Source organism: Diceros bicornis, chromosome 4, assembly GCF_020826845.1.
Source record: "Diceros bicornis minor isolate mBicDic1 chromosome 4, mDicBic1.mat.cur, whole genome shotgun sequence".
Taxonomy (NCBI): Eukaryota; Metazoa; Chordata; class Mammalia; order Perissodactyla; family Rhinocerotidae; genus Diceros; species Diceros bicornis.
Genome location: NC_080743.1, coordinates 35,453,001 through 35,465,225, shown reverse-complemented (window position 1 = coordinate 35,465,225; position 12,225 = coordinate 35,453,001). Strand labels below are relative to the sequence as shown.

The 12,225-nt window shown below is 38.1% G+C and overlaps 1 protein-coding gene across 5 annotated transcripts in view; it reads right to left on the bottom strand.

The window, feature by feature from the left end:
* Positions 1–12,225, bottom strand: part of CDC14A (cell division cycle 14A) — a 155,620-nt gene that overhangs the window by 70,926 nt on the left and 72,469 nt on the right. For all 5 annotated transcript variants that reach the window (XR_009219745.1, XM_058538637.1, XM_058538638.1 and 2 more), the window contains 2 exons: positions 9,215–9,281; positions 6,110–6,172 (listed from right to left, as the gene is read on the bottom strand). Coding sequence is in view for 4 of the 5 variants with exons in the window: in XM_058538637.1 (XP_058394620.1) it covers positions 6,110–6,172; positions 9,215–9,281 (130 nt within the window). In the remaining variant the exon portion in view is untranslated. The remainder of the gene's footprint in view (positions 1–6,109; positions 6,173–9,214; positions 9,282–12,225) is intronic.

The following is a 12,225-nucleotide window of genomic DNA, read 5'->3' as shown; positions in this document are numbered from 1 at the left end:
TCTTCCACACTTTTAGTCAGTGTGGAGCCCATGAAGGACTTAAAGCAGCAAGAGAGGGATATAATCAGACAATTTCTGAAACACACACTGATAGTAATGTGAAGACTTTATGGAAAGGCTCAAGATTCAAGAAAGACCCAATCCCAGGCATCCAGAATCAAGCAACGCTTTCTTATCAACAGTTCTCAGTGGGCTACATTGCAATGTGGCTAAGATAATGCGAAATCATCTTTTAGAATAGCAATGCTCTTTTCCCCAAAGAACATCCTTTAGGTGGAGATAGCAATGATAATGACTTAAGAATTGCTATCTCATGAGCAAAATTTTCCTCATTCAATCTGTCATAGATCAAAGAGAAATTCTGCATAGACAACTAACTTCATAAGCACAAAGATGGGGACTTGTGGCAAAGGTCAAACACAAATTCTGCAGAATGAGGCACAAGAATATATGGATTCTACGATAGCAGGCGACAAGAGCAAAGGCCCTAATCCCACACATGAAGAGATGGAATCAGAGGCATCCTCCAGAAAAAAAATACTGTTCCTAGCAAATATACTGAGCAAATAGAAAGCATTTAATAAATCTGTTCAATAAACGAACTGAAAAGTTACCAAATTGAAGTCATAAAGACAGTAATCCAGCTTCTCGACTCTCATATAACAAAAGTCTACCTGTACACCATTATTTATGTAGAACAAAGCTTCCCAACCAGTGTAACAGAATGGAGTTGCCTGAGCAGGGATGGAGCAGCCACAGTCCCCGGGCCAGTCGCCAACAGCTGTGAGCTATGATCACAGGGTGCTGAGCAAATATTATCATTCTCCATGTGTGCCATGATGAGAGAAACAAAAGGAAGCCCTGTGCAGTGACTCCACTCTCAAGGAGGCAGTAACCAGCTTGTCCGTCATCAGGCCTGCAGTAGCCAAGCGCAGCTCTAACCACCTCCATCAAGCAACCAATGGTGAAGAAGTGGCCCGGGTCTGTCAGCATGTAAAAGCACAGGGTCAAGTCCATAATAGCTTGATATTCCAGGAAATATCCTCATACTGACAAAACCACTTCACAGAATGCATTTTTTCCCCCAAAAAAGGAATTTTATGGGGGGCGAAGATAATGGCAGATATAAAATAGCTCAAAGAAAGAAGTCAAAACAATTTCTCAGTTTTTGAAGTAGGCTCTACATGAACCTTAAGCTCCATCTAATCCCCACAAGAATATTTAAGGCAGCACCTTGAAATCGCATGGGCCAAATTCTGGATTGGTAATAAATGCAAGTCACCAGGAGGAGGCACCCCCAAAGGATGCCACTGAAGCTCTGTTTCTTTACATTTCTCTCCCCTTTTCCTCCCCCCAACCAGGAACAGGGTACTGCTACCAGATAACTCTTCCTCGCTGTTGTTCTGTGAGTTCATCTGTCTATGGCCAACATAGGGACATCATCAAAGACGGCAAGCCTATTGGTAAACAGTAGAAAGCCCCCTGGGGACAACCAAATAACAAACTAAAGCCACGACTTCAAATTCTCTTTGATGAATAATGACTACTTAAGAGTAGCATCATTAATGATAAGTGGTGTTTAACCAAGGTCTTATTTGGTAAGGATAGTTCCCCCAAAAAGAACAGACGTTGACTGAAGGCAGACTCCATATATGGGTGCTACCTCTGGGTCTCACAAGCAGAGTAATAACCTACATTAGCACTAACTATACAGAGGTATGTGAAGCTACAGTTCCACACACACCTACAGGCGCATCATGTGATAGAATACTCAAGCTCTTTCATCTTCACTGGTTTTCTCTGCGGCAAAAAGTCTGTTTTTATTTTTCAAGTGAACTGATCAGTGGCTAGATATCAAAGGAGTGGCTGCTTTCTTAGTTCTTTGAGAATACCATAAGAAACCTGCTGGGAAAGTATGACTGTTCTGACACAGATTCCTAGTAGAAGCTTTTGGACCACCATCTTGCGCAATTACTTTACCGGACCTTCACGGCATAGCTGCCAGAATTATATCTGTTTGATCGGTGCAGATGTGAGGAATGCACAGTTCCACAACAGCCTGGCAAAGGACCTCAGAGACCACATTTTTTGAAGATACTTTTGTTTATCAATATTTAACACAATGGGCCGTTTGTAAGTCACACAAAAATAAAGCAAGAACCTGAGATATCTTACCCCAAGCCTTCTAAACATGACAGAGCCTTAAAATTAACTCTTAAGTGAACAATTAGATCACCTGAGAAAGAATATAATCTGTTCTGCTTATCTAGGCTTCATGCCAGTCTGAGGGACTATGACAGTCCACTCTCAAGCTTGTCCTTGCAGAACTTGCACTCTAGTTACATGGGGCTAGTGAGCACTTGAAATGTGGCTAGTCCAAACTGAGATGTGCTGTGGTATAAACTACATGCTGGGTTTTGAAGGCTTAGTTCAAAAATAAAAATGTAAAATACATCATTAATAATTTTTATAATGATTACATGTTGAAATGATATTGTATTAAATAAAATATATAATTAAAATTAATTTCATCATTTCTTTTTACTTTTTCTAAATGTGGCTACTAGAATGTTTAAAATATATATAGGGGCCAGCCCCGTGGCTTAGCGGTTAAGTGCGCGCGCTCCGCTACTGGCGGCCCGGGTTCGGATCCCGGGCGCACACCGACACACCGCTTCTCCGGCCATGCTGAGGCCGCGTCCCACGTACAGCAACTAGAAGGATGTGCAACTACGACATACAACTATCTACTGGGTCTTTGGGGGGAAAAAAAGGAGTATTGGCAATAGATGTTAGCTCAGGGCCGGTCTTCCTCAGCAAAAACAGGAGGATTAGCACAGATGTTAGCTCAGGACTGATCTTCCTCACAAAAAAAATAAATAAATAAATATATATATGATTCTCATTATATTTCTATTGAACAGTGCTACTCTAGACCCACAAATTACAGGAGGAAGATGGATATAACCTTTTGCACAATGAGCAGAAGTTTATCTATAGACTTTATAAAACAAGTATTTCCCGTGTTCTGCTGCCCTTGTCATTAATAGCATTTATAAATGACATTCTTATCACAAGACTCTTCCCTTTAATCTCACAGAGAGATGCAGTCTCATTAATTTAGGCTTTTTCTTGCGCTGTCGTATTATACATTAAATATAATTTAGTCAAGATGTGCCTTCGAAAAGCTTCAACCTGAACATCCCCCAATCATCTACAACTTACATTCTCATGATTTGCTGTCAATGATAAAATTTTACTTTGAAAACTACAATGTCTTCATAGGAATACTGACTTTGTTGCAGCTAACGAAACATATGAATTTAGCTATTCCACAAGTTCTCCAAATGACCAGACTCACCACAGCAGGTGAGAGAACAGTGAGAGAAGTTATGACAAGAAATTATTGGGCCCACAGATTGTCAGGAAGAGAGTTCCTTTATTTAGCCATTCATTCATTAAGCAACATTTACGAAATGCTTACTACCTGCCAATCACACTTCTATTTGTGATTTTCTATTTTCTAGGCTTTCAGATAGAATGGATATATCATTTTCAGAAAGGATGTAATTTGACAGAAAACTTTTCATATGTTCACCAAGTGCCTCCTCCCCTCCCATTACCTGAACGGTGGCGGTGGTGGTGGTGGTTTATTCACGTGAAGGTACGACCACATTCCCAACAGGTTTTTGGTTGGTTGGTTTGCAAGAATGAAACTGTATTGTCTGTTTCAGGTTTTTCAATAGCTTTTTCAACTCTCAACATCACCGTTAAAGTTTAAAAAAACGTGGGGGGGGCAGGTAAAACATCTACCTGTTTTTTTCTCTTTATTGTGTTATTTGTTCCTTCCTCTCCCTCTCTAACCCCCACCCCAATATCTCCTTTAATTGAAATGGCTTTAGTGTTTTGACATATAATTTTCTCCATGCTCATGTACATAGGGCATAAATCCAGGCTTTTGGGGGGGCTTGAAACTTATCTAATTTGGAGGCCCATGTTAAGAATACAAAATTATGAACACAAAATTAGGTCTAGGACCTTAAATGGTGCCTAGGCAATTGCGGGTCTAAAATTTAAGCTTCATCAGCTTCACAGGAAATCACTGCTGCTCAGATAACACAGATATATGTACATATACATATATGGGGTGGAGGGGGATCTTGTTATTGTTTGTTTTATTAACAAGGGGGGATTCTATTATAAGCACTCTTCTGTATCTTTTCTTCCCAACAACGTTGATATTATAGAAATCATTTCAAGACAAGTGGTATAGCTCAAATTCATTTTTTTAAATGACTATGTAATATTCCACGGTGTGTATGTACTACAGGTTATTCAACCTGCCCCCTTATAAGTACATAGTCTCTTTGTAGTTTTTTGAGGGTTTTTTAGGGTGTTGGACTTTCTTTTGCCACTACTAAAAATGCCACGATAACAATGCTTTTATGGTTTAGAAAAAGAACCTGAGATTTTTAATAAATTGCACTAAATTTATTAATTTGGGAAGAAGTGGCAGTTTTATAATGTTAAACCTTTCTATCCAAAAATTTGGTATATATTTTTCCACTGAGTCATGTCCCATCCACGAGGAATCTGCGATCTTATAAGGAAAATAAAGCCTGCATGCAAATAGACGTAAGATAAGAAAAATGGAAAGTACAAATTTCTACACATGAAATTGAAAAGGAGAGAATATTCTAGAGAGTGAGAGCTGACCAGTCAGGATTTAACACACAGGAAATGGAGGAAGGGAAAGGTTAAAGGAGACGGGCACCTGGGAGAAAGGAAGCTCTGCCAGAGCACAAAGACATTGAAGCAACAGCAAATACGCAGCTCCGCAGCAATGACTGAGAAGACAGAAGCCCGAAGCAGCGAGGCAGGCGGCGGCGTATCCGCGCTAAGAACGCCGGGACAAAGGCGTTTACCCTCTCTTCTGCAGAAGAGCAGTGGGAGAAACAGCCAGTTCAGGGCCAAGACAAGTCACGATACGAGCTGTCTTAAGATCTCTCAGGCAAGTGGGTGAAAGACCAAGAGGAGAAGGGCTAGGGCTCCCTTAGAGAGCGGTCAGAAGAGTCCACGAGAAAGGGTGTGAGACCTGAGCCAGAGCAAAAGAAGGGAGAACAGAAAGGGAAGAGAGATGAAACACCTTGGGACGTCGGCACAGGAATTCAAATACTTGTTAGATTAGGGAGATAAACAGAAACGTTTCTGGTCTTAAGTCTGGGTGAACGGTAGGATGGGGATGCCATTAATACTGATGAACAAAGCAGAAGACCGTGTTTGGGTGAAAGATGATCAATTTCTTTTCAGATATGTTAAGTTTAACATGTGAGCAGGATATCTAAATAGACACATCCTGAACTAGAGCCCAAAATGTGAGGGCTGCCCTTGTCTGGCTAAGGATAGTGATAAATTTTGTAACTCCTATGGAGAACCCCAACAGATGAGCCCACTTTCACAGAAAGGTGAGCCAATGCACAGTCTACAGGCTTCTCATCTTCCAGAAAAAGTTAACTCCTTCTAGATTCCTCCTTTTCCTACTCAGAAAGTGCACTTCTTCAACGTCTCCTTATAACATGACCTAGCTTGGACAGCCTAACTCTGCATCACTGAGGAGGCAAGACATTATTTGAAAGCTTTGCAATGGTGCCGTGGGAAAAAAATTCAACCAACTCTTAGAACTAAGTAAATTCAGCCATATTGCAAAATAAAATTTATGCAATCAAAAATATTACAAGGCACAAATCCAGTTTTGTTTTAAATGAAACCTGAATTTTAAAATAAAAGTAATTTATAGTTTTACTACCAAACTGTACCTTAAAATTACTTTTTCTTATAAGCTAAAGATGCAAAGTAATTGTGAATAAAGGTGTGATAAAAGAATATATACAGATATGGCACTTTCCCAAACTAAAATTTTGATGATTCCTGGTTCAAAGGCAATAACCAAAGCTGAAAGGACAAAACTGACAACTATAGAAAACTCCAGAATGCTTTTATTTAGCAGCCACTCAATTTGCAATACCTGAGTGTTAGGGGGCAAAAAAAAAAAAAAAAAAAAATTAATCAACATGAAATTATATCTTGCAAACAATTAAAATGTACAAACCTCATAATGTTCATATTCATCCACATCAAATGTCTCAAAGTCAAAAAATCCATGTTGTAATCCCTAAAAGCAGAATTGAAATTAGTTTTTCCACACTAAATTGATAATGTCTTCTCGCCATTCCTAGAATTCCTGCTCACAAAATGATCCTCACTAACCTGGAGGAGAAAGCCTGAAGCCTCTGATTTTTAATGCATATCTAGAAATCATCTTCTAACATTATTAATTTTAAGACTGTCTTACATGTGAGACTAAACACTTAGAAAAACAGGAAAATATGTCCCACAAAATATGCCTCTTGTGTTCTAATCTACATTCATTTTGCACATAAAATTACTTATATATATAAAATGGAACATGTTAGCAAACATAGTTAAAACCTATTAAGAACTATGCAATTAATTCATAATAACTGTGAAAGAATATATAATAGTGATTAACTTCTCAGATAGGAGAAGAAAAATCAATTATTCTCAGGAGAATTGTTTTCCTTTTATCATTAATGAGATATTTAGCAAAAAGGGCATTTTTACTTAATAGGCCCTTATTTGTTCCCAAAACTCTACTTTGGGAGAATTTGTTTTATGTCGCGATAGTTTCTGAGAGAGTTAAAGTGTAATTGACTGCTCTTACAATTTAGAAGGAAGACTGATATTTTTAACAACACAAAGAAAAACTTCATACTGCTTATAGTAACTAATGACTTAGAACTTTCGAAAACTATCCAGCTTCCTTAGAAGTAAAATCTTAAAGAGGACGGAGTCTTTTACTTTATAAGCTATGAAGCCATACAGATTACAACAGAATACAAAACCACAGTTACAAGTTACATGATCAAGCCATTAAAAATAGAAGAAACTATTAAGCCAAGCTCCAGTACATCTATCATTGAAAATACTTTAGAGACCAATGTTTTTCAAAATGCAGAACATGGACCACCTGTAACAGAAGCACTTAAGGTAATTTATATTTAAAATACAAATTGTTAGGCCCCATCCTAGAACTATGAAATCAGATTCTTTGGGGGTGGGATCAGCATTTTTAACATGCCTTCCCAGGTGATTGTTATAAATGCTAAATTCTGACAACACTGAATTAGACAACCTCTACAGAATAAGCCAAACAATTTATTTAAATTATATCACCTTTAAACAAAGCAACTTAGTTCATCCATATGCACCATTCCAGAGAAAACAGTGAGAAAAATATACCCTAAACTATCCACTCTCCCTTCATTTAAAGTGTGTGTTTGTGTATGCACCTCTGTGTGTAGAAGTTCATGCACCTATGAACTATGCTGCTGCTGCTGTCAATAGCTCAAAATCAAAAACATATGCTTCCTAAAAAGGCAAAAATGTGGCCATACTCTTTCTACATTCTTAGGAGGTATGGTACTCATTGCCAGAAAAATAGCCCAGAACATCGAGCCGTAGGTAAGAGAGTGTACAGAGGGGCAGTGTGTCTCAGTGCTTAAAGACATGTTCAACAATCTATGAGATCCCCTAAAACCTCATCTACATTTGGGTGAAATAAACTGCAACATTTGACCAAACAACTTTACAGAAGACCTTCTTCATGATCAAAGTCAGACCTTTCCTCTATAACAGGAAGGATGTCATAAATTTCTGTGTCAAGTTACCATTCACTATAACAACAGGCAGGGATACTTCAGTATGAACTCTTTCTAAATTTCCTAAGTGTTATAAAAGAAAGAGCCTCTACTAGAGGGCAGGATAGGCAAAATAATAATAATACTGACAATAAATAAACTACTTTCTTTCCCTCAGGCAAATTTTTTAAATGCTGTAATTGTGGATTATATGTTGGGTAATATTTCCATAAGGGTCCTTCACTGGTGTTACTGAAGTGTGTGTTGGTGATATTATTTGCAGGGGGTGGGCCAGAGTATCCTGATAGTTTTTTAAGTGAAAAGAAAAATATTTGAAAACTATTTTAAAGTTTTACGAAGTTTAAATTCATTTTAAAATAAAATATCAAACAAAAACAAGCATACATAAAACAGGTAGCATATTTAGCATATCAATTTTCTCCACTCAAAACATAACAAAATCAGTTTTATATTACATCAGAGAAAAGACATTGGAGCTAGAATTGTTGCTAATACTATACTTACAGTCCATGATAACCCTTGCCAAAGGGTTGTGTGATAAATCCTGGCTATATGTTCAAGGTGGAATGTTGTACTTTGAACCTTCATTAGAATTCACAGTATAGCTTGTGTGATTTCTCAGATTGTAAATCAATGTTTAACATGTTCCAAGAGTTCTCAAGAATCTTCTAGATTAACTTCTCCATTATATATATATAAATAACTATGACTCTAAACTTTAGAGTGCATCAAATCACCTAGAGGGATTGTTCAAACACAGACTGCAGGGCCCCACTCCCAGAATTTATGATTCCATCTGTCTCAGATGAGGACTGAGAATTTGCATCTCTAACAAGTCCCTACACTGTGACAACCATTGATTTATGACATTCCCTGACAGGATATTAGCAAGAACTCTGGATTGATATGGAAATGTGAGTTAGAATTAGCCCTCCTAATAACTCCTTGTGGCCCTGAGAGTGACTTAACCTCTCTGGAGTTGTTTCCTCATCTGTAAAAAGAAGATAATAATATCTGGCCTACTTACTACTTCATGGGCATGTAATAACATCTAATTAGAAAACCCATATGGAAATGTTTCCTCCACACTAACGGAGGAGAGCGGTGTCTTAGATAACTTCCTGTCTCTCCCACACCAAGATCTAGCTTGATAATGGAGCTGAATGGGTGACAAAGCAATACCACAGGCACAGTAGTAGATGGAGGTGATAAATCTTCCCCAGAACATAAATAGTTTAAATGAGAAAGGGAGGCCCCTTCTACCCTATAAGAAGTTACAGAGTTACCCTGCTACCCTCTCCCCCTGTTTGCCCTATAGTCTATATTTTACAGATCAATCATTGTTCAAGAAGTGGAAAGCCTTCTGCTTACTGGCACCCCTCTCTTCTCTCCAGCAACAAACAACGATGTTGATATTACTTCTTTTTCATATTTTTAAACTACTGTGTCAGCTACAGCAAGGAGAACTGTATTACCTTTCCGATTCCCTGCAAACAATCGAGGATGGTGAGATTGTAAGTGCAATTTCCAAAGGAAGCATCCCTATAAACATAAAAAAAACTTAACATTAAAAACTTGCATTTAGAATATCAAACAATAAAATGCCGAAGCCAGTTGCAGACATGCTGGTTTGGCTTCACAGCTGTCAACATGGTAAGTTGATGTAACATATCAGATGCTACTAGTTAACTACTCCTGCAGCTTTACTGAAGCACTTCTGAAACTGCTTTAATCTAATAGGCAGAATTAATAAGAAAGCAGATTCAAGAGCGTGAGCTCTGGAGTCAGGCTGCTTTGGTTCAAATTCCAACCCTGCCACATACCGGCTGGGACCTGGAGCAAGTTATTTTATTTACCTCTATGAGTCAGTTTCCTCATCTGTTAAGTAAAGTTATTGATAGTAGCTACCATTCATAAGAGTGTTGTCAGCTTCATTAAAAAATATGTCAAGTCCTTCATATAGCACCTAGCACATAGGAAGCACTTAATAAATATTATGATTCATTATTATTATTATTATTATTATTATTATTATTATTAACAGTGAACCGAGCTGTTTCATTAAGTAAAACATTCATCATCAGGAGAGGTATTCTGACAGAGGAATATGGTAAACAGAAGCGTAAAAAGGTAAGTGGGACAATGTATGCAGGTCAACAGAACCTAGCAGTTTTTTTCATGGATTAAATGCCACCCTTCCCATCCCCCTCCCCACAGAAAACTAAGAAAAATGCAGTCATGCTTCCAAACAATCTCCTCTCAGGATCCCTGAGAGCTTCTAATGAACCATGAAGTGTTCTATCAAAAGGAGTGGGAACCTACTGCACCAAAAATTGAGTGCTTCATACTTTATTTAAGTTTTTAGAGCAACTTAGCAGACCTGCTTTAGGCAACATAAAACTGAAGTATCAAGTTCAGGTCAGTTAAGCAAGAACTGGCACTGGAGCTTTAACACCAGCAATGTTCCAAAGTGTCCAAGGCAAGAAACTTGACCTCGAGGCTCTCAGTCTCTGCCCAGCCCCCACTGCTGACCCGAAGGAACAGAGCTGACAGGCACCTGCCAATGACAAAGTCCAATACACCACACAAAGTCGGTCTGGCACAGCAGGGGGGAGGGTGCCAGAAGACATTCCATGGGGAGAAAGTGATCTTTAAGGGCTTTAACATATAATTAACATAAAACCAAGTTTTATATCACAACTATCCAAGGTAACTTGAACTGATGACTGCTAAGCCATGAATTAAAATGCAGCGTCAACATCGCTGTTTTGGCATATTGATAACCCAATATAAAAACAGTAAATTAGCAAAGCAGCTTAACAGAAATGTTTCTTAAGTCCTGAAATTGCAAAGTTAACCTGTATAAACAGGAAGAGTTATTGTAGATATTTAAGTCTGATTTCAAGAGTTCTTTTTAGGGCCGTCCCTGTGGCTTAGTGGTTAAGTGCACGCGCTTCTCTACTGGCGGCCCGGGTTCGGATCCCGGGCGCGCAACGATGCACCGCTTGTCTGGCCATGCTGAGGCCGCATCCCACATACAGCCACTAGAAGGATGTGCAACTATGACATACAACTATCTACTGGACTTTGGGGAGAAAAAGGGGAAAAAAAAAAAGGAGGAAGATTGGCAATAGATGTTAGCTCAGGACCAGTAACAGGGCCGGTCTTCCTCAGCAAAAAGAGGAGGATTGGCAGGGATGTTAGCTCAGGGCTGATCTTCCTCACAAAAAAAAAAAAGAGTTCTTTTTAATGTCATCTGTACTCATGGGTCAGTGAAAAACAAAATAGCCCCTTTTTCAAATATCTTGTAAAGATGTAAAGCATATATTAAGAGGCAAATTTCAATGGACTAAACCAGAGAAAGGAGTAGCTGGGAATCTAAGACAAAATATCAGTTTATATAAATAACCACACATTCCTTTGTAGACACTTGTCTTTTTAGAACAAGGGTTCAGAACCTTTTGTGTGCCATGGACCCCTGCAAGCAATCTGATGAAGCCTGTGAACCTTTTTTCTCAGAATAATGTTTTTAAATGCATAAAATAGAATACACAGGAATAACAGAAGACCTACTCCATTAAATTCAAGTAAAGTTATCAAAATATAAAAAAGCAAATTTATAGTACCTTAATATGTACTTTTTTATTTATATATTATATAACAATATCTAGTAGCAGGTCTGATAACTACTATAATTTTGAAGAAGGAATGAACATAAATAATATCTTAAGATATATGCAACAATTATAATGGAATATAAAAATGTCTGTGATTTCTATTGTGACAAAGTCATTTATATTGCTAATACTACTATAGTTTATTTCCGACCTTTATGATTGAATAGAATCTCATAAATTATAACATTAGTGAAAATAAAGATATAATTTTTGTCATCCAAATTTCTTTCCACAGACCCTAGATTAAAAACTACTGCTTTAGTAAAAAAAAGAAAAAAGAAACAAAAAAAAACTTCTCTGTATTTAAAAAGAGTAAAAAAATTAATAAGAGTTGGAGGTGCTCTTTACTCCCTCAAGTATATCTTCCCACACCTAGACCCAGCTAAACAAACTCACAGATAGAAGTTATCAGGAAAGCTCCAGACTGAGTCTTTCTGACTATCCGCAAAGTATGGTGAGACTGTCATGACGTCACTTGTCCTATCAAAGCCACAATCTTTACCAATGACTGAAAAGAGAGCTCTGGGGACTTAGTGACCAAATCTGCAGAGCTGCGAAGCTTCGATGGAGAGTTAATGTGCCATCTGACAGAATTAGGATTCAAAGCAGTCACAACAGGCTGGAAAGTCAGGCAGAAGTTTACAAATTGAAATATAATAAGAGATGGAATAAAATTAAGTCACATACTCAGGATCGGGGAAAGATCACACACCTTTTTGAACACCTACTAGGCTGGGTAACTTAGATGCATTGGCACATTTAATCCTCATGACATCCACATGAAGCCAAGAGGTTCCCAAAACCTGCCG